Source organism: Myodes glareolus, chromosome 2, assembly GCF_982192425.1.
Source record: "Myodes glareolus chromosome 2, mMyoGla1.1, whole genome shotgun sequence".
Lineage (NCBI taxonomy): Eukaryota > Metazoa > Chordata > Mammalia > Rodentia > Cricetidae > Myodes > Myodes glareolus.
Genome location: NC_142027.1, coordinates 123,118,707 through 123,140,697, shown reverse-complemented (window position 1 = coordinate 123,140,697; position 21,991 = coordinate 123,118,707). Strand labels below are relative to the sequence as shown.

Genomic DNA, 21,991 nt, shown 5'->3' with positions numbered 1-21,991 from the left:
ATCTGCCCCAGTCATGTCATGTTGACTGGCTTTGGTACTGCAGTCTTTGCCACCTGTTGGGGCTAGATGGTTTAGAGATCCTGTCTGTCAAATGGAACAGCCTGCGCATTGCCCTCAGGGTATTTCCGAAGTCGCATCTTCCCTTCCCTTGTAGAGGCGTCTGTGCCCTAGTGGTCAAATGTGAGCTGCTTCCTGCCCAGCACTGATGGGCTGCTGTGATGTGTTTACACTGAAACGACCCTTGGACTAGCGCTTTGCATACGGTAATCAATGCAGATATCCTTAAGAGTAAAAACAGTGGGCCTGGAGAGATGCCTCAGCGGTTAAGAGCACTGGCTGCTCTTTCAAAGGTCCCGAGTTCAATTCCCAGCAACCACATGGTGGCTCAGCCATCTGTAATGAAATCTGGTGCCTCTTCTGTCCAGGCAGAATGCTATATATAATAAATATTTTAAAAAGAAAAATAATTTCAAACGTTTCCAAGTGCTTGAGGCTGATACCTAGTGTAGGCTTCCCAGTTCTTGTATTTTAAGCTGGATGTGATTCTGTAAAAGCATTAGCTACCACCCATAATCCCAGAACTCGGGGAGATTTCTCTGAGTTCAAGTCCAGCCTGCTCTTACATAGATGGTTCCAGGAGAACCAGGGCTATTCAGCACTAGCTGCAGCAAGCCCAGTGAGTCAATTCAGTCTGTGAAACCCACCTACAGAGCACTCAGGAGGCAGAGGCAGATGGATCTCTTGTGAATTCCATGCCAGCTACGACTATGTAAGGCAGCGTTCTGACAGGGGGATGGAAGCAGAGACTGAAGAATTCCCCAGAAGCTCCAGAGCCAGCAATGCTGGAGTACGTGGAAAATTAGAAAAAAGGGAGACCCCCACCTCAACAAGGTGGAAGTCCAGAACCTACTCTCTAATGTTACCCTCTAGGGGCTGGAGAGATGGCTCAGTGGTTAAAAGCACTGCCTGCTTTTCCAGAGGTCCTGAGTTCAATTCCCAGCAACCACATGGTGGCTCACAACCATCTGTAATGAGATCTGGCGCCCTCTTCTGGAGTGCGGGCATACAAGGAGGCAGAATGTTGTATACATAATAAATATTTAAAAAAAAATAAAAATAAAGTTACCCTCTAGCGACTGGAAAGGTGGCTCTGTCCTTGAGAGCACTGACTGCTGCTCTTCCCGAGGATCCAGGTTCATTCCCAGCACCCACATGGTAGCTCACAACTGTCTGTACCTCCAGTTCCAGGGGATCTGACACCTAATGTTTTACTTTAGTAATAAAATGAGAAGCACTTTGCACTACCCAGAAGAGATCAGAAGCCTTGAGTCCCTCTGAGTCAGAACTCTGGCATTTCCTCCAGGCTGCAGAGACAGTCTCCCTGGCTGGCACATCACCGGGTTCCATACGGAGCTGTGTGCCCACAGGCCTATGCACCATCTTAGCTCTTAAGAGATCACTCTGAAACAGCAATAGAAAGTATAAAGGCCATTTTACTTTTAATACAAAAGTCATATAAAGTTGCATGAGAAAAAAAGTATTCACCAAATATCAGTGAAGTCAGTTCCATATTTTCCCACATTTTCGTCTCTCCCTGCCACATGTTAATGACCAGATTCTCGCTGACGCTGGAACAGGCTGTAGGCCAGAGGCCTCTCCATGTATGGAGGCAGGATGTGGCCATGCTGTGTTCCCTTGGAGTCCTGGTGTTGCCTCACCTGTCCTGGCCAAAGCTTGGTGACTGTCCAGCTCTGTCCCTGGGAGCATGAGAACATCTTCCTTTGACTGCTCTGAGGGGAAACGAGTGTGCAAGTCTGGAGCATAAACATGGCACAGAGAGATGATTCCAGAAGACATCTTGGCAGTTGTCTTCTCCAGTCAGAGGGTCACCACCGTGGCCATGGCCTTCAGTCTAGGTATGCTTCCCTGACCGGAAAGAGAACCTGGATGGAGGGGAAAGGAAGAGAGAGCAGGCTGAAGACGCCATTCATTCAGGCCTGTGTGATGTTACAGGGGTAAAGGCACTTGGCCCAAGCCTGGCAGCCTGAGCTGATCTCTGGAACGCACATGGTGGAAGAGGAGAACTGACTGTAATTAGCTGCCTGAACTGCACATAGCTGCTGTTGAATGAGCACCCATAAGCAACCAAATAAATAAATGTAATTAAAAGTAAATTTGTGACAACCTAAATGCCCATTGACCAAGGAATGGATAAGGAAAATGTAGTACACTTATATAATGGAGTAGTACATAGCAGAAAAAAATAATGACATCTTGAAATTTGCAGACAAATGGATGGAGCTAGAAAACATCGAATGAGGTAACCCAGACCCAGAAAGACAAATATATGTACTCATAAGTGGCTTTTAGACATAAAGCAAAGAAAAACCAGCCTACAATTCACAATCCCAGAGAACCTAGACAACAAAGAGGACCGACCCTAAGAGAGACATACATGGATCTAATCTACATGGGAAGTAGAAAAAGACAAGTTCTTCTGAGTAAATTGGAAGCATGGGGACCATGGGAGAGGGTAGAAGGGGAGGGGAGAGGAAGGCAGGGGAGCAAAGAAGAATATATAGCTAAATAACAATTTAAAATTTTTTTAAAAAATAATAAAATTGTTTACATGTAATAAATAAATAAATAAATAAATAAATAAATGCATGTTTGCTGGGTGGTGGTGGTGCACACCTTTAATCCCAGAACTTGGTGGGCAGAGGCAGGCAGATCTCTGAGTTTGAGGCCATCCTGGTCTACAAAGCAAGTTCTGGGACAGCCAGAGCTATAACAGAGAAAACCAATCTCAACAAACATAAATAAGTAAAGTTTTTTTAAAAAATGTTTCTGTTGGGTTGGAGAGATGGCTCAGAGGTTAAGAGCACTGACTGCTCTTCCAGAGGTCCTGAGTTCAATTCCCAGCAACCACATGATGGCTCACAACCATCTATAATGAGATATGGTGCCCTCTTCTGGCATGCAGGCAGACATGGAAGGAATGTTGTATACATAATAAATAAATAAATCTTTTAAAAAAATGTTTTTGTTCAGGGCTTCTTTTTGTTTTATTTTTTTAAAACAGTTTATCTATGTAGCTTTGGACCCTGCCCTGGAACTGGCTTTGCAGACCAGGTTGGCCTCAAACTCACAGAGATCCACCTGCTTTCCAAGTTCTGGGATTAAAGGCATGTGCCACCATTGTCCAGCATTTTCTTTTCTTTTTACAAATTTTCTGTTGTTGTTCAGGGCTTTTCATGGGACAATATTGTTCTAATATTTCCATCTTTGGCTTATTTCGCACTCATCAATTTTGCGCTCAGCATGATTAATATTTCTATTTTACAGGGGAGCAATTTGAGAGCCTGGGAAATTAAAGAACGGGCCAACGTGGGCAAAGTGAGCAGCCGGCTTCTTGACCCCTGCCAGTCAATGCCCACGGTTTCCGTTTTTAGGGGTTTTATGGTAGAAGGGGTAAAAGTGGCTTTTCAATATCACCTGTAATGTTAAGAAAAATCGTTGCAATGAAGAACATATAAGAGAGCTGTTGCTGGGCGGTGGTGGCATGCACCTTTAATCCCAGCACTCTGGAGGCAGAGGCAGGTGGATCTCTGTGAGTTCGAGGCCAGTCTGGTCTACAGAGTAAGTTCCAGGACAGCCAGGACTGTTTGACAAAGGAATTATGTCTCTCAAAAAACTAAATAGAGGCCATGGATTTGAGAGGAGGGGCACATGGGAAGGGTGAAAAGAAGGGAGAAAGGATATGTTCTAGTTCTTAAAAATTTATTGTTAAAAACAAAACATGGTGATGCACCTCTTTATGGTGATGCATATCTTTATTCCAGCACTCAGGACAGACTCCTGAGTAGGCAGACAGATGTCTGTGAGTTCAAGATCATCCAGGTCTACATAGTGAATGCCAGTAAGATCATGTCTCAAAAAAAGAAAAGTTGAGAGACCATAGATAGTCTCCCTCCCTGGTGCTGAGGAAGAAAAACCAGGGGTTAGAAAAATGGCTTAGCTGCAAGAGTGCACACTCGCATATAGATGCATGTACTTTTTTTTAATATTTATTTATTTATTTATTATGTATACAATATTCTGTCTACATGTACGTCTGCAGGCCAGAAGAGGGCACCAGACCTCATTACGGGTGGTTGTGAGCCACCATGTGGTTGCTGGGAATTGAACTCAGGACCTTTGTTAGAGCAGGCAATGCTCTTAACCTCCGAGCCATCTCTCCAGCCCCAGATGCATGTACTTTTACATCATTTTAAAAAATTAAAAAAGGTGCTAGAGAGATGGTTAAGTGGTTAAGATCTTTTGCTGTTCTTACAGAGGACCTGGGTTCGATTCACAACCGCCTGTAACTCCAGTCCCAGGGAATCTGATGTATTCTTCTGGCCTTTGAGGGCACTGACACTAAATGCACATTAGGCAGATAGAAAAAAACCGCCAATAGACATAAAATAAAGATAAATCTTTCAAAAAAAATAAAAAGGAGCAGCCAGGTGGTGGTGGTGCACGCCTTTAGTCCCAGCACTCAGGAGGCAGAGGCAGGTGGGTCTCTGTGAGTGAGTTTGAGGCCAGCCTGGTCTACAAATTGAATTTCTGGACAGCCAGGGTTATTACACAAGGAAAGTCTACCTCAAACCAAAAAAAAAAAAAAAAAAAGAAAAAGAAAAAGAAAAAGAAAAAAAAAAGGAAGGGTGGGGGTGGAGAAGGAATTTATTTTAGGAATGTATGTAAAAAAGTATCAGAAAATAGTGTGTCATCACTTGTTACTCTGTGATAGAAGGAAGTGGGTTCTATTGTCCTGAGGTTACATGTTAGGAAACCCAGACTCCAGCGGAATTTACACAGGGTGGTGATCTTAGGAGGTAGAGCTTGGGACACTAGCCACTGCCGTTAGACAAGAGGAAGAAATGGGTGCTGACATCTGAAAGCTGGAGGATTCTGCTATTGAATCAGAATTTCCAGGGTCTCTACAGTACACACGGAGCTTGTGACTGTACATTCAGGGAATCTGCTGATTAAACATACTCCCTGTGTGCTAAGCTTTCTGTCAACTTGACACAACCTACTAGCGTTACCTGAAAAGGGAACTTCTATTGAGAAACTGGCTCATTAAGGCAAGCCTGTAGGACATTTTCTTAATTAATGATTGATGTGGGAAGGTCCAGCCACTGTGGGTGGTGCTATCTCTGGGCTGGTGGTTCTGGCTTCTATGAGAAAGGCTGAGCAAGCCATGAGGAGCAAACCATTAAGCAGCACCCGTCCGTGGCCTCTGCATCAGCTCCTGCCTCCAGGTCCCTGCATCAGCTCCTGCCTCCAGGTCCCTGCATCAGCTCCTGCCTCCAGGTCCTCTGCATCAGCTCCTGCCTCCAGGTCCTCTGCATCAGCTCCTGCCTCCAGGTCCCTGCATCAGCTCCTGCCTCCAGGTCCCTGCATCAGCTCCTGCCTCCAGGTCCTCTGCATCAGCTCCTGCCTCCAGGTCCTCTGCATCAGCTCCTGCCTCCAGGTCCTCTGCATCAGCTCCTGCCTCCAGGTCCTCTGCATCAGCTCCTGTCTCCAGGTCCCTGCATCAGCTCCTGCCTCCAGGTCCTCTGCATCAGCTCCTGCCTCCAGGTCCCTGCATCAGCTCCTGCCTCCAGGTCCCTGCCCTGTGTGAGCTCCAGGTTCCTTCATGCAGGGCAGCTCCTTAGGCAGGAAGGAAAACATCTAAAAGGAGCTTCAGGAAATCCCTGAAACTGACCAGATTCACTAGGCCCCTCCCTGCCAGAGTAAGCAATAAAAGCTGAGAGTCCCTCTGAGACCAAAAGGACAGAGCTGCAAAGGAGACTCGGACCAGACCAGCTGCCTGGAAGAGGTTTAGACCAACTGAGGCCCCATAAAGGACACTCTTCGAGCTGCTGAGTGACCTGCAGGGGCTCCTGGTTCCCAGCTTCATGAGCTGTCACCCATGCTGGGGTGGGCTTTGGTGATGCAGCTGTCCTTGAGTCATTTCTGTTCCTCTAAGTAACCTCTTACCCAGATTTCTACAAATAGCCTCAATAAAACTCATGGTTCACCAAGATGGACTCTGGTGGCATCTGTACTCTGACCCTTCGGGGGTTCCCTATCCAGAGTCAGTCGCTGTGTGTTTCGTCTTCCCAGGAGGAGTTGTTTCACATGACAATGCCCTAATGGCTTCTGATGATGAACTGTTATATGGAAATGAATTAAGATAAACCCTTTCCTCCCCAAACTGCTTTTGCTCAGTATTTCATGGCAGCACAGAAACCCCGTCAGAGCAGAAGAACAGCCAGTGCTCTTACCTGCCAGCCATCGCTGCAGCCCCAACTTCCCTCTTTTTATTTACGAGAAATCCCTTCTAGATAGATTCTCTTTGGCATGCCAAGCTGCAGCAGAAGACTCTCCTGCCTTCAAGCCACTGTTGACAGGAGGTTCACCATAGACCTTGTCATACTGCCACCGCTGACCGCTGACCACTACACGATGGCCAGGCAGAGGGTGTGGACAGCCTGGCTTCAAAAAGATGGCCAGACAGTTCATACCCCAGACTGGACATGGTGGGAAACAGAATATTTCACCACACTGCTTGGAACAGCATACAACCAGAAACTGGCAAACTCACTCTATTTTTCATTCTTTCTTTCTTTCTTTTTTTTTTTTTCCTTGACAAAGGGTATAAAGTCCTGAGCTGTTCTAGAACTCACTCTGTAGACCAGGCTGGCCTCAAACTCAACAGAGATCTGCCTGCCTCTGCCTCCTGAGTGCTGAGATTAAAGGTGTGCACCACCATACCCTCCTGAAAACTCAACTATTTCTAGAATAGTCCATTAAATATTTTTGGATACTGGTTGTCCATGACTAGGTGAAATCTTGGAAAGTGACCCTACGAATAATTGTAATGCTATTAATAACATTATGGTTCAAAGTACTTGAGTCAGAGAGACTCTCATCCATGGGCAGGCTCTTGCCCACACCTGCCAGGATGTGTCCCAAGCTTAAACTTCCTCCTAGCACTGGTACAGGTATAACTAAGTGGCATGAGACTTTCCTCCGGGCTGCAGCCGCACCCCAGGAGAGGAGAACCTCCCACCCCAGGCCTGGCCAGCCTCCCCTCGGCCCACAGCATCTCATCGTCATGAGCTAGTGGTCATGGGGGCATTCAGGAGACTCACAGCTTCTTCATGATGGTCCTCTCTTCCTTCTCACTGTTGCCCATGGTAACCACAGCATCTTTCTCTCTTCCTCCTCTCGGAGCTTCTCTGGGTGGAAGCAGGCCACTGGGAAAGTGGGAGAGCAGGGATGAGTAAACAGTTGTACTGGGTCAGTGGCACAGCACATGCTTAGAACATAGCAGGCCTCAGGTTCCATCCCTGACACCAAAAATCAACAGAATAAGGTATTTGCTGTTGTACATTGAGACAAGGTCTCACAATGCAGACTAGGCTGGCCCCTTGAGTGCTGGAATCAAAGACATGTGCCACTGCCACCACCACCTGGCAGCTTGCCTGGACTTCACTTGGTCACCGCTTCCCTATTAAAATATCGAGGACCTTTTGCTACCAGGGGCAGCACTGTCCAGTGCTGTGCAGCTGTGCACTTGGTGCCTGGCACATGTGCATGGTCAGGAAAATGGATGAGTGCACCAGGAGCCAGGGTGTAGTGCAGGCCTTGAGCACCGAGGCGGGCCGCTGCGGGGAGCCCACCTCCGGTAGCACTGCAGCTCCTCCTGCACCAGCAGCAGCTGCGACTTGAGCTTGTTGCGCTCCTGTAGCACATCCTTCAGCTCCTGCAGGGTGAAGCGGGGCCGGTTGGGGTCGGTCAGATCCACTACCATTTTGTCCGGTCCCAGGTTCACCTGAAAGACAACAGGCCAACACAGTGAGTCACCACAGTGGGCTACACCCACCCGTGAAGGGAAAGGTCGGCTCTGTGGCTCCCGGGTGCCCTGTGAGCACCATTCCCTGAGAGGAGACCCAGGGCCCCTCAGAACAGCTGATGCCAGGACTGGAGCAGAGGAAGCAGGACCGACCAAGGAGTACATTCAGTCAGCTGAGGAAGGCAGATGGAAGTTTGAAGATCCTACTCCTGCTCAGACTGAGAAGGACTTGAGTATCAGAATGTAAGATAATGAGAAGCCATGAAGTGCATCGCTTCATGCACATGAACATGAAACAGGTACAGGGCTGCTCGTGCAGAGGACCCCAACTGGGTACCACTGGGGCTGCTCCCAACCTATAACCCCAGTTCCAGAGGATCCAACACCCTCTGCTGTCCTCCAAAGGTATTAGACCTACACACATGGTACAAACACACACACACACACACACACACACACACACACACACACGCAACCCACCCCCATGAAATATAAACGCATTACAAAAGAAGAAGGTACTGAGAGGCAAACACCCGCCTCACATGTGTGAAGCCCGGGTTCCATCCCGAGCACCAAAAAACACCCATGAAAATATACTAAACCAAAATAGTCACAAGATACATGTGTTATGTAATATGAAGAGCCACATGACTCCCATGGGACACAACACACTGGGGCTGTGTGTCTGTCGCATGGCCTACATTCCATTGCCACTGGAGGAGATAAAAAGCTCACGGCTCAGTTCACAGACTCCTCAGCAGTGCGTCAGCACACACTCAGTTCAGAACTCTCACCACTGATAACAGGACAGTGGACATTTCCCAAGGTCATTACAAACAAAGACATTCCTCATATTCTTTTTGCTTGTTTGTTTAAACAGAATGATGACTCAGGGCTTCCTGGGTGGCTGAAGGGTGCTAGGGAAATGTTTGACCCATCTTGAATCCAGGGAATAAAAAAATAAGGCGTGGGTGGTGGCCTTTAATCCCAGCACTCAGGAGGCAGAGGCAAATGGATCCCTGTGAGTTCAACTCAGTCTGGTCTACAAAGTGAGTTCTAAGACAGCCCCCAGCTACACAAATAGACCTTACCTAAAAACAAAAACCAAAAAAAAAAAAAAGAACAAAATGGGAGAGGGGGGATTAGGAGAGTGGTGTGCTCAGCGTATTACTAACCTACCTAAAGGAAAAAGAAAAACAAACAAGCAAAAACCCCAGGTATGCCAGGCAGTGGTGGTGCACACCTTTAATCCCAACACTTGGAAGGCAGAAATAGGCGGAACTCTGTAAATTCAAGGCTGGTCTAGTTTACAAAGCAAGTTTCAGGACAACCAGAGCTGAACAGCGAAACCATGTCTTGAAAAACAAAACAAATATAACAACAAAACAAAAAAAAAACCCAAATTTTCTTTAAGGGAATAGATTGATTTTGAGGCAGGGTCTCTCTATGTAACCCTGGTTGTCCTGGAACTCACTGTGTAGACCAGGCCAGCCTCAAAACAGTGTAGAAAAAAAAAACTTATGTGAAAGAACTTGGTGCCACTGAACAATACACATGAACATGGGTAAGGAGTGTTGGGGAAGCCACTCAGTGGTGGAGCACATGTCCAGTGTGAGCGAGACCCTGAGGTCCATTCCTGCCATGGTTCAAAAGAAAAATTAACTTAAAAAGTAGGCAGGTGTGGTGGTCCACACCCTTACACCCAGCAGTTGGAGAGATGGCTCTTGCAGGGGACCTGGGTTAGGTTCCCAGCACCCACAAGATGGCTCACAACTATAAATAGCCCCAGTTCTAGGGAGTCTGACAGGCACACACAATAATAAATCTGAAAAGTCATTTTTAAGTAAATCAGTCCAGCACTGGAGAGGCAGAGGCTGAATTCTGTGAGTTCGAGGCCAGTTTGAGGTCTATATGGGGAGTTCTGGGCCACAGCGAAACTCTGTCTCAGACATAAAGTTTAGATGGCAAAGGTTTTCAAGTTATATGTAATGACCACAAGTCAAAGTAATTTAAAAATCATAAAAAAGTAATAAAAAAAGAACAGGATGCTTTAATAAACTGTGTTGTCAATGAACTTTTTTTTTTAACGTTCTTTCTTTCCTTCCTTTTTTTCTTCCTTGAGGCAGGGTCTTGCCATGTAGCCCAGGATGGCCTCAAACTCCCAACCATCTGGCCTTAGCCTCCCAAGCTACTGTGACAGGCAAGTATCACCACATCCGGTTCCCCACCCCCACTCTTCCCACACCCTGCCTAAAGACTATATTTAAGGAAGAAAATATGCTACCTCATCTGGTGCCTGTGACACTTGTCCCCTCTGCCCCATGGGGGGAAAATCACTGGGCCACATGCAAACTACAGTTCCCAGGCCACAACGCAACTTCCTCCATTTCCCTGTGCCTCAAGACCATACACACCAAATAGCATGAACATGGCAGAGCCACCCAGGCAGGTCAAGTAGTTAAACTTTTCTCGAATCTCCAAGGGCAGGCTCCGATGGGGATTCTTGGCCATCACCCAAGCTGAGTGTTCCAGAGTCTCTGCAGCTACAATGAAATAGCCAGTAGTGGTGGCTCACACCTTTGCTTCCAACACTCAGAAAGACTGACGCGAGTTTGAAACAAACCTGAGCTACAGAGTAAGACTCTGTTGTAAATAATACAAAACAAGAAAATAGTAAGTGAAATAAAGGAAAAAATAGAACAGGAAAGAAATATGTGCCCATGGAGAGAGGGAGAGATGGAGGGAGGAAGGGAGGGAAAGAGAAAGAAAGAGAAAGAGAGGGAGGAAGGGAGGGAGGGAGGAACAGAGAGGGGGAGGGAGAGAGAGTGTATGTGTGTGAAGTTACAGGAAGTCCTTTCTTAGAATGTTTGTTAAGCTGGGCATAGCGGCTCATGCTTGCCACCTCTGAACTCTGGATGTTTAGGAAGGAGGGTCTCTGTGAGTTTGAGGCTGCTCTGGTCTACACGCGAAGCTCCAGGCCAGAAAGGGCTACTTAGTGCTTCAAAAAAAGGAAAAAGAGAGGCTTTATCTCGTAACCAAAAATTAATGAAGTAAGAAATGAGCTATACAACTCAGCAGCACCATGCTTGCTCAGCACGTTCAGGCCCCTCCAGTGCCCAACACTTCAACCCTAAACCACAGAAAAGGTAACGTACCCCACACCCAGCTTCGCAGATCCCTATTCTGACCCATGGAGACTAACGGGCTTTAGTGCTCCTTTATTTGCTTATTTATCTTTTTTTTTTTTTTTTTTGAGACAGTTTCTCTGTGCAGATCTGACTGTCCTGGAACTTGGTGTATAAACCACGCTGGCCTTGAACTCAGGTTCCTCTGTCACCCAGTGCTAGGATTAAAGGTGTGAGCTACTACTACTGGCAGGTCAGGTACTGTCTCTTTTCAAGATTTCAAGATCACTCTTAGAAAGGGATTCTGAAGTGTGCTAACATTTGAAGCAATTGCTGGGGCCAAGTCAAAGATACAGTGGGGTGGACAAGGCTAAAGAGATCCTCAGGTGCTTGTCACCAAGCTTGAGGACCTGAGTTTTATACCCAGAACCCACATGGTGGAAGGAGAAAATCACTTTACAAACTTTTTTCCTGACACTTATACACATGTACAGACATAGACACACACGCACACACACACACAGAGGTACATGTGCGCACAATATTAATAATTTTTTAAAAAAGAAAGTAAGTAAAATTGGATTTAGAGAAATAACTCAGCGGTTAAGAGCCCTGGCTGCTCTTGCTGAGGATCTGGGTTCGATTCCCAGCACCCAAAAGGTGGTTCACAACCATCCATAAATCCATGGTGGGGGAATTCAACGCCCTCTTCTGGCCCCGATCGGACACTGCACGCATATGGTGCACTGAAAAACTTGAAGGCAAAACGCCCATACACATAAAAAATAAAGTAAGTAAATTGAAAGCCGAAGCAGTAGTCTACTGACATGGAACACTGTAGGGTCAGACATTTAGTAGGTACTCAACAAATGTTAACTGTGGGAAAACTTCCAGACTGAACTTGGCCTCACCTGGCCTCCGGACGCACCCGCTCTCCGCAGCCCCTCCACCTCCTGCCTGAGGTTGTCCCTCTCCATCCGCAGCTCCTCGGCCACCAGGCTACTCTCGTTCACCAGTGCTTCCAGCATCTCCATCACACGCACGATCTTGAACTGCAGCCGGGTGACGCGGGGGTCGCTGCCCAGGGCCATCAGCTCGCGGCCGACCACATAGGAAATGTCGTACACGTCGTCGGTGGTCAGCTGCAGGGGGCTCTTGGCCAGGGCGCCTTCGTCATCCTCCTCGTCCTCCTCCTCGCGCACAGGAGGCTCCTCCATGGCGCCCTCGACTCCGGCGACCTCCGGGGCGGCTGTCACCTACGAGTCCACTGGCTCTGGGCCGAGTCCACGCCGCACTCAGGCTGGGTGACCCTGGAAGAATGCGCCGAGTTGCGGGAAGCACCGAACCACGGAAAACCGCGCGCAGCTGCACAGCCGTGCGCCTGATGTAGGGGACACGGAGAAGGGACCGTGGGAAGTGCAGTGAGAACGGGGCACGAAGCTGCACGAGCTGACCACAGGCCTGGTAGCCCGCGGGGGAGGAGCCGCACGAAGCTCCGCCCCTGGTGACGGGTGCGTGGAAGCCTGGTTTCCATGGAGACGGGGCGGACTTTCCAGGGTGGTAACGGAAAGAGGGTTTTAAAAAAAAGTTTACAACTTTTTCACTTTGCAAACTGGAGCTTTCCAGCTATCGAATTTGCATGCCGGGGGAGGGGAAATCCTGGTTTCTATTAAAGTTTTGTTTTTTGTTTTTTGTTTTGTTTTTTGTTTTTTTTTAATTGCGTAGGAAAAACAGTAGGCAGCGGTTGGGCTGGGAAGCGGAGCAGTTGGTGGAGTAAGGCAGCTAACTATCTTGTTGGCTACCCAGTCATATCTCAGTACATGGAAGCGAGAAAATGCCGAGAACGCCTACTCCCCTGTACCCTGAACGAACCTTGATAAATGGGTAGCTAAAGGGAAAGAAGCTGGCGTGAACAGCCACATACACAAGACTTCCTTTCTAGGAAATATTCACAATTGAGGAGTTCCCAGACAGGGAAGGGAGATCAGCTTCCTGTTATTAAAATGAAGTAAAAGAAAAGACAGGAGCAGCACTCGGTTCGCCTCAGACGCTGACACACAGCTCACACAACGCCATTCAGTGAGATAGGTTCAGAGAAAGGGCTTCATGCTGGCATCAGACCTTGATAGCAACAATACAATCTGTTCTAAACATGATCCTGCCTTAAAGGTAAGCCTCTCTTTCCCTTTAGAGCTTAGGAGCTTCCTCCAGAGTGAAATATGCGGTGGTGGCGCATGCTTTTGTGAGTTAGAGGCCAACCTGGTCTACAGAGCAAGTTCCAGGACAGCCAGGGCTACACAGAGAAACCCTTTTCTGCAAAAACAAAACCCAGTCAGCCAAACAAAAACAAGAACAAAATACCAAAATGTGCTCCATTGAGAATTGATACCTTTGATATCAAAACCAAAGATTTGGCTGGTATATTTGGTGATACATACCTTTAACCCCAGCACTCAGGAGGCTGAGGCAAGCAGTGGCCTGCTTGACTTCACATGGTGCTTCAAGCCAGGGCTCCATAGTGAGACTCTGCCTCCAAAGAGAGATGGCTCAGCAGTTAAGAGCACCGATGTCTCTTCTAGAGGACCAGGTTTGAGTCCCAGCACCCGCACCACGTATAGCTCTAGTTCCTAATGACCTCATCCCTTTTTCCAACCTCCTTCAGCGCCAGACACGCACACAGTGCACATAACACACATCGCAGGCAACATGTGAAAGCACATAAAATAAAATGATAAATATATTTTTTAAAAAAGGACAGGGCTCAGGGCTGGAGAGATGGTTCAGTGGTTAAGAGCACTGCCTGCTCTTAACCTGAGTTAAATTTCCAGCATCCACATGGTGGCTCACAACCATCTGTAATGAGGTCTGGTGCCCTCTTCTGGCCTGCAGGCATACACACAGACAGAATATCGTATACATATTAAATAAATAAATTTTTTTTTTAAAAGAAGACAGGGCTCTTGTTATTGTACGGTGTAGGTCAGGTTAGTTAACCAGCAAGCCTTAGCAGATTCTCTTGTCTGGCTTCTGTCCCTCTACAGGAGAATGGGAATTACAGAGTTGGACACCGCCCACTGCGAGGGTTCTGGGGATTTCAAACGTTTTTACCCACTGGACCATCTCCCAAGCTCCTAGTAAACTTTTTTTTTAAACTTTTTTTTTAAAAAAATATTTATTCATTTATTTTGTATACAATATTCTTTCTGCGTGTATGCCTGAAGGCCAGAAGAGGGCACCAGACCTCATTACAGATGGTTGGAGCCACCAAGTGGTTGCTGGGAATTGAATTCAGGACCTTGGGAAGAGCAGGCAATGCTCTTAACCGCTGAGCCATCTCTCCAGCCCTCCTAGTAACTTTTTAGAAATTCAGATTGTGGAGAGGTAAAGCTAGCCTGGTGGGGGAGCGCTACAGAGTACCCTGTGTGGATGTGCAGATCCCTAGGTCCAGTCCTCAGCATCAAAGCCCTGGATGCTCCTCCCCCAGCACCAAAGCCCTGGATGCTCCTCCCTCAGCACCAAAAACAATGGAGAGGGAAACAGAATCACAAATCCTCCCTTCACTGAGTCAGAAACACCAAGGTTGCCACATCAGTGTTTGTATCAAAAAGCCCTCGAGGCGCTCAATGTTGCTTTGTGCATTTCTTTTTATTTAGGCAGTCTCATTCTGTAACCTCTGGCTGGTCTGGGATTCACTCTTGAGACAGTCTGTTCTAACTCATGACAATCCTCCCGCCTCAAGTTGTTGGTCTTACAGGTGTGAGCCACTATGCAGAACAATATTTGGAACCCATACTTGCTGTGGTTTAATCCTTCTGTACGCTGTGAAGATGAGCTGCTCTCATTGTTAATAAGCTGATTGGTCAATGGCCAGACAGGATTTTTGGGGCAGAGAGAATGTTGGGGAGAAGGGCAGAGTCAGAAGAGATGTCTTGAGAAGCAGAGCTAGCAGGATGGGAAGTACCTCCACGAGGTAAACGAGCCTCGAGAAGCACATAGAGTAACAGAAATGGGCTAATTTAGGTTATAAGAGCTAGCTAAAACAAACAAACAAAATCCAAGCCTATTGGCTGAGTATTTATAATTAATATGAAGTCTCTGTGTGGTTATTTGGGGAGTGGCTGGTGGGACAGAAAAATCTGTCTACACATAATGATGGCACAGCCAGACAGCAGGGTCTAACATTGACTTTGCCACTGACAGGCTGTATTGAGGTCAGATAAGAACACATTACTCCTGACTTAGGGGATCAGTTTTCCCAACAGTAAATTGGGAATAAAGGATGTTTTAAAAGATTGTTGTGGATTGTTGAGGACACACATGACAGAGATGAAATTATTCGACCAGTGTTAATTTATTCTAATATTTATTTTTGTTTTTTCCAGACAGGGTTTCTCTATGTAGCCCTGGCTGCCTTGGAACTCGCTCTGTAGATCAGGCTGGTCTCAAACTCAAAGACTCACCTGCCTCTGCCTCCCGAGTGCTGGGATTAAAGGTGTGCACCATCACTGCCTGGCTGACCGGTGTTATTTTAATCAAAAGCTATTTTCATTGCCAAATATTGAAAAAAAAGATTGTTCAACTCTATGTAATTATTTAGTACCAAAGCAATAAAAACTGGATCAAAAATAGACATAGAAGAATAAACAAGCAAATAAAGCTTGCATTAGCAAGGCTTGGTGGTCCAGACTTGAAGCCTCAGGGACTTGGCAGGTTGAGCCAGGAGAATTCCAACTTAAAGGCCTTTCTGGGCTACAGAGTGGGTTCAAGTCTAGCCTTGGCAACTAAGTGAGATCCTCTCCCCAAACAAAAAGTCAAAACACAGGGCTTGGGTTGTAGATTAACAGCAGAGACCTAGCATGTGCAAGGTTCTGTGTTCAAATCCTAGGACTACAAAGCACACAAGACAGCATGTCTGTAACAAACAGCCCAGCAAAACGGTGCTCATCTTTAATCTCAGCACTTGGGAAGCAGAAGCAAGCAGACCTCTGGGTTCAAACACAGCCTGGTCTATACTGTGAGTTCCAGGAAATATGGGGCTAGGGCTATACAGAAGGATTCTTTCTCAAAAACAAACAAACAAAATGAAACAAAACCACACTGATTTTAAGGCAACCCTCCCTTGAGAAGTCCACATCATGTCTTTGGTGTGTACTTTTCTTTTCCAGTCCAACTTGCTCTCTGCCCTACCCCCTACACATGCTACTGTCCTTTAGAAACTCGATAACTTTGCTCGGTTTTTGCAAAACCACTATTCCCTTGAGAGTTAAGACAAGAAAAAAGATGAGACAGAAAATACAGCTAAGTGGGTAGTCAGTCACACATGATCAAAATGGAACTGGAGATGTTTGGGGCTGAAACCTGCAAATAGGAATGTTCCACCAGCAGTGGGCATATGGTTCAGACCCCTTCCCCCCCAGTCCTGAGACACCAGCTCCTTCCTGTGTCTCCTTCAAGGTGCCTTTTCTGGGTTCTAGACCTCATGTTCATTCATGCAAGAAAACAGCCAGGGTTCTGGAGCTTTCCTAGACTGAGGCGTCCATCTTTAGTTAAACACTTAGGGGAGGGATCCAGGTGCTGTGCAGGAAGAATGGAGTCTGGAGCACTTGTTCTGAGACTCCGTGCATCAGTAGAAATTGTTCTGTGTTTTGGGTTTTTTTTTGGAGAGGGGGGGCGGGATTGTTTGTTTCAAGAAAGGGGGTGCGTGTGTAGCCCTGGCTGTCCTTGAACTCACAGAGATCTGCCTGCCTCTGCCTCCCAAGTGCTGGGATTAAAGGCGTGCGCCACCACCTCCCGGCCACAATCAATCATTCATTCATTCATTTATTTATTTATTACAGTAATTCAAGAGACAGAAGAAGGGCCCATGTCTTTAATCCCAGGCCTCAGGAGGCAGAGGTAGGCGAATTTCTCAGGGTTCGAGGTCTACAGAGTGAGTTTTAGGACAGCTAGAGCTACATATTGAATCCCTGTTTCTGAAAGCAAAAACAAGCAAGAAACTCGCTCAAGGTCTGTGGCGAATCTGCTACTGCCAATATAGAGTTCCTGTGGAGGACGGCGTAAGAAATCCTCAGTCGCTGGCAAACGGGCGTTGGGAACGGCCTCTGTCTCGGCGCGGAGAGAACCCAAGACTTGCTGAGGTGAGTGGAAGCTCGGAGGGAACAGGGTCAACGCGAGGAGAAGGAGGAGGGTGGCCGGCAGGCCCGGTGGGCGCCATGTCCGCGCGCGGTCGACGCCATGTTGAAGCCTGGCAGAGGCGGAGGCCGGGAGGTGGAAGTCGGGCCTCGGGGGAGCAGGAAGAAGCAGAAGGAGTCAGCCTCCAAGTCTCGTCAGGGCCCTGCCCGAATCTGGGGACCCAGGAACCAGCTTCCTACCGGCACTTCCGCCCTGGCTTTCTCAGTGTCACTGCGCATGCCTGGAACGGGTCGTTCCTGGCAGCTGCTGGAGTTTTCCTGGGGGAAGTGCCCGAGACCTCCCTTCTCCGGTGAGGTTACCCCCCCCTTTTTTGTTTCTTGGGTTTTTTTGTTTTGTTTTGTTTTGTTTTTATTGAAGATGGAGAGCTCATGTATCGCGGGCTAGCCTCCAACTCATTAGGTAATCAAGGATGGCCCTGAACCCCACATCAGTCTCTCCAGTACTGGGATTACAGATGTGCGCCACCACTCTTGCCTAATCTCGGAAAAAACAAAACAACAACAAAAAACCTGCCGTTAATTCCAACCTTTGAGAGGCAGGCAGGTTTCTTGGAGTTCGAAGCCGAAGCCAGTCTGGCTTATAACGTGAGTTCAGGACACCAGGACTACACAGTGAGACCCTATCTCGGAAAATAAAACAAAATAAGCTCCGAAGCTTTATATATGCTATAAGTAATTATAAGTAAGAGACGCCACCCCAAAACTCAGTGAAGAGCAGGGAATGTAGCTCCTTTGGCAGAGTGGTTGTCTAACATGCGAGAAGCGCTGGGTTCCATCTCTAGCACCCATTAAACTTAATGTGTTGGCTCATACATTGGGGAGAGGTAGTGCGGCAGGAGGATCAGAAGTCAAGGATCCTTGACCATATAGGAAGGCCAAAGATAGCTTGCACTGTGTGAAACCTTGTCTCTCACACGTTTTAAATTCCAGGATAGTTTTGTTTGAGTTTAAAAGAAAAAAAAAATAACCCAGGGCAGAAAGCTGAAGTTACTGTCAGCTCCTTGAGGAAGAAGATGAATAGAGGAAAGTGCTGAGCGGTGGTGAAGCTCGCCTTTAATCCCAGCACTTGGGAGGCAGAGGCAGGCGGAGCTCTGTGAGTTCGAGGCCAGCCTGGTCTACAGAGTGAGTTCCAGGACAGGCTCCAAAGCTACAGAGAAACCCTGTCTCTTAAAAAAAGAAAGAGAGGAGGGAGAGAGGGAATTCATGGCCCAGTACAAAGGAATTTACAGAGAACACCAGAGCAGGGAGAGATGATTGTAAAGGGGCTGGCGCTCTCTTCTGGCTCTCTCCTGAAGGAATTCCATGCATTAGGGAGAAGATAACAAATGGTTAGAGCCAGAGCCCAGGAAGCCTCATTCCCACTGGTGGCCTGTCTGGCTGTGTGCTATCCTCTTGCTGATAGGGATACCAGGGAGGCAGTTTTGTTGTTTGTGAGTGACAAGTTGGTATTCTTCTTTTTATGACTCAGTAGAAGACTGTAATGTTGGTATTTTTGTCTCTGCTCCCTAAGTGTTGAGACGAGGTGTGTGCTACCCATGCCCAATTTTTCATTGTTGTTTTGTTTTAAACCTTATTTTTACATGTACGGGTGTTTTGCCTGCATGTGTGTTTGTGTACCATATACATGCCTGGTGTTCACAGAGGTCATAAGAGGGGTTCAGATCTGGAACTGGAATTACAGACAGTTGTGAACCCTCCATGTGGGTGCTGGGAACCAAACCTGGGTCCTCCACAAGAGCAACCAACCCTCTTAACTGCTGAGCCACCTCTCCAGCTCCTGAATGTTGGAACTACGTGTGTACATTATCATGGTCAGATGTAAGTACCATTTTAGGGACAGGGAAAGATGCTGTAGGAAGGTGTTGCCTTCAGTGTTTCTGATTCCCAGTTGTAAGCAGATTTCAGCATCGGGTCTGAGTGTGACTTAATTATGTGTCAGGGTAAGTGAGCCACAGTTGGGGCTCAGCACAGTTATTCTCAAGCCCAGAATGAATGGGCTTCATTCATTTCTTCTTTCTGAGAAGAAAGCCCCTAGTCCTAAGCCCACTGCCCTCATAATGGGTAGTGAAGTTGGTGGCATGTGTGTGTAATCCCAGCACTCAGGAGAGTGAGACAAGACAATTAGGGGTTCGGGGCCAGCTTGGGGCTATAACAGAGGCCCTATTTAGACAGTGTGTATGTGTGTGTGGGGGAAAGGCACTGCTTCCCACAGCTGTAGTGAGCGTGGAGACGCACAGATGCTTCACAGCTGCTTGCTGTTCCTGTTCTAGAACATGAGTGACTGGGTACCTATTGCCAAGGAATATGACCCGCTTAAAGCTGGCAGCATCGACGGCACAGATGAAGACCCACATGACCGGGCTGTGTGGAGGGCCATGCTGGCCCGCTATGTACCCAACAAAGGTGTTACTGGAGACCCCCTTCTTACCCTGTTTGTGGCACGACTAAACTTGCAGACCAAAGAGGAAAAGTTAAAGGAAGTCTTCTCCCGCTATGGTGACATTCGGCGGCTGCGGCTGGTTCGGGATCTAGTGACTGGCTTTTCCAAGGGCTATGCCTTCATCGAGTACAAGGAGGAGCGGGCCCTGCTGAAGGCCTACCGTGATGCTGATGGCTTGGTCATCGACCAGCACGAGATATTCGTGGACTATGAGCTAGAACGCACTCTCCGTGGCTGGATCCCTCGGCGGCTGGGTGGAGGACTGGGTGGGAAAAAGGAATCTGGGCAGCTGAGGTTCGGGGGCCGGGATCGGCCTTTCCGAAAGCCCATCAACTTGCCTGCTGTCAAGAATGAGCAGCATAGAGAAGGGAAAAGAGAAAGGAGGGAGCGATCTCGATCCCGGGACAGACACTGGGACCCCAGGCCCAGGGAGCGGGACCATGACAGGGGCCGAGAGAAACGCTGGCAAGAGAGGGAAATGGCCAGGGTGTGGCCTGAGAATGATTGGGAAAGAGAGAGGGAGTTCAGGGAGGACAGGGCTAAAGGCAGGGACAAGAGGGATAGAAGTAAGTAAAGCCAATGGCAGGCCATGGAGGCCTACCCAGAGGCCCTGGGCCGCCATCAGACTGGGGCAGCTCCCTTTCCAGCCCAGAACCCAGGCTCACGCAGACCTAAGAGAGGCTGTGCTTCTGCAGCTTGAACTGGAGAGCGTGAGTGTGCTAGGCAGGTGCCGCACTGTGGGGCACAGATGGGAGGGGAAACCGCATGAGAAATCGCCCGTCTGGTGCTTGCAAATGCTTGTCAGCCCAGCTTCCGGGAAACAGAGGCCAGAGTAAAAGTGGTAACAAAGAATTTGTCATCTTCTTCTCACAGCCTTTGAGGTGGGGTTCAAAGTGGCAGAGGGGATAGTGGTTTACAGCCCTTAAATAGCCTGGCGGGGTGGCACACACCCTCATCCTAGCACTGGGGAGGCTGAGGCAGGAGGATTGCAAGTTTGAAGCCAACCTAGGTTACAAAATAAGACCCCTGTCTCCAAAACCGACAGGAATTAGATGTAACCCTGACATTGACCCCTGGGAGGCAGGGTCTCCCTCTCTTCATGTTCAGAGTTTACTGAGCTGAGATAAAAACAGACTAGAAAAGCCCACTTCAAGAACTGTCCAGCAGGCTGGGCATCTGGGTTGGCAGGAAGCTGCTGTCAAATCAGCACAACCCCTTCCCTGCTAAAACGCTGACTGCCTACTTTGGCCTGGGGCATTTACAAGGAAAGGCAGTCTAGCAGGGCTGCCATCAGTAGCCGACTTTCAGCCACTGGAAAGACACCTCAGGAGTGAGGGGAAAGAATGGGAGGGCACGATCCTACACTGCCTGGAGCTGGTCTGAAGGTCAGCGGTCCCTTTTCCTCACTATCTGGATTCCGGTTTGCTAGGCAGCAGGGGTTCTGTGAACTTGAAGTGAATTAAAGGCTGCTCTAAGACTACTTAAAGAAAAATGACAGCTGGGTGTGGTGAGTGCCTCCTGGCACTTGGGGGGTAGGTGCAGGCAGTCTGAACTATTTGGAATTTCACACAGTTTCAGTCAATAAGCATATTCACTGGAGAGCTAGCGGGACGACGCAGAATGTAAGAGAAGGTGCTCTGTGGACTGGAGAGGAGGCGCAGCGCTTAAGAGCACTGCTGTTCTCGCAGGTAACCGGGGTCACACAGCAGCTGATCAATGTCTGTCATCGCAGTTCCAGGGGATGTGATACCCTCTTCTGGTCTCAGTCACTAAAGCCAAATCTCTTTAAAAAGGTCACACAGTCTAACTGAATTCCCAGAGCCCATGGTTGATAGAATCAACCCCTGAGAGCTGTCATGTGACCTCCACATGAGGACTATGGCACACATGTCATACATACAGGAATAAAGGTTGCTGGGCAGTGGAGACGCATGTCCTTTAATCCCAGCACTTGGGAGGCAGAGGCAGGTGGATCTCTGTGTGTTCAAGGCCAGCCTGGTCTACAGAGGGAGTTCCAGGACAGCCTCCAAAGCTATACAGAGAAACCCTGTCTCAAAAAATCAATAATGATAACTGTTGCCAGAACCTCACATGGTGGCATACCCCTGTACCCAGCACTTGGGAGACACAGGATTGTTAAGAGTCTGAGGCCAGCTAGGGCCATATAACAAGATCTTAGCTAAAAAAAAAAAAAAATTAGTTGATCCAGAATTTTCTACCTCCTTACTGTCAGAAAGTGGCTGGAACTTCTGAAGTCACTTACACTAGAGCCACAGCAACTATAGGCTTGCACCTCCATGCTCAGCTTCACCCAGTTTCTTAGCAAAAATAGTACAAAGCACAGGGC

At 47.9% G+C, this 21,991-nt stretch overlaps 2 protein-coding genes across 5 annotated transcripts; one reads left to right on the top strand and one right to left on the bottom strand.

Annotated features, from left to right (window-relative positions):
- Positions 1-1,475: 1,475 nt before the first annotated feature.
- Positions 1,476-12,503, bottom strand: Rilpl2 (Rab interacting lysosomal protein like 2). Of its 2 annotated transcripts, none has more exons than XM_048447220.3 (4): positions 11,942-12,503; positions 7,716-7,867; positions 7,185-7,289; positions 1,476-1,943 (listed from the first exon to the last, which is right to left on the bottom strand). In XM_048447220.3, the coding sequence occupies exons 1-3, from the start codon at positions 12,228-12,230 to the stop codon at positions 7,215-7,217; spliced, it is 516 nt and encodes a 171-aa protein (XP_048303177.1). In that variant the 5' UTR covers positions 12,231-12,503; the 3' UTR covers positions 1,476-1,943; positions 7,185-7,214. The 2 variants fall into 2 exon arrangements, with proteins under 2 accessions (XP_048303177.1, XP_048303176.1); XM_048447219.3 differs by having other exon boundaries at positions 11,925-12,500.
- Positions 12,504-16,832: 4,329 nt separating this feature from the next.
- Positions 16,833-20,496, top strand: Snrnp35 (small nuclear ribonucleoprotein U11/U12 subunit 35). 3 transcript variants are annotated; one of them, XM_048447214.3, is made up of 2 exons: positions 16,833-17,150; positions 19,475-20,496. In XM_048447214.3, exon 2 carries the CDS (start codon positions 19,478-19,480, stop codon positions 20,216-20,218), a length of 741 nt encoding a protein of 246 aa, XP_048303171.1. In that variant the 5' UTR covers positions 16,833-17,150; positions 19,475-19,477; the 3' UTR covers positions 20,219-20,496. The 3 variants fall into 3 exon arrangements, with proteins under 3 accessions (XP_048303171.1, XP_048303174.1, XP_048303173.1); XM_048447217.3 differs by lacking the exon at positions 16,833-17,150 and adding an exon at positions 17,281-17,604; XM_048447216.3 differs by lacking the exon at positions 16,833-17,150 and adding an exon at positions 17,282-17,494.
- The last annotated feature ends 1,495 nt before the right edge of the window (positions 20,497-21,991 follow it).

Coding starts and splice junctions, on each gene's coding strand:
- Snrnp35 (XM_048447214.3), top strand. CDS start 19,478: ATGAGTGACTGGGTACCTATTGCCAAGGAATATGACCCGCTTAAAGCT.
- Rilpl2 (XM_048447219.3), bottom strand. CDS start 12,230: ATGGAGGAGCCTCCTGTGCGCGAGGAGGAGGACGAGGAGGATGACGAA. Junction 7,290..7,715: donor GAGCTGCAGTGCTACCGGAG/GTGGGCTCCCCG, acceptor CCACTTTCCCAG/TGGCCTGCTTCCACCCAGAG. Junction 1,944..7,184: donor AGGACCATCATGAAGAAGCT/GTGAGTCTCCTG, acceptor CCCTCCATCCAG/GTTCTCTTTCCGGTCAGGGA.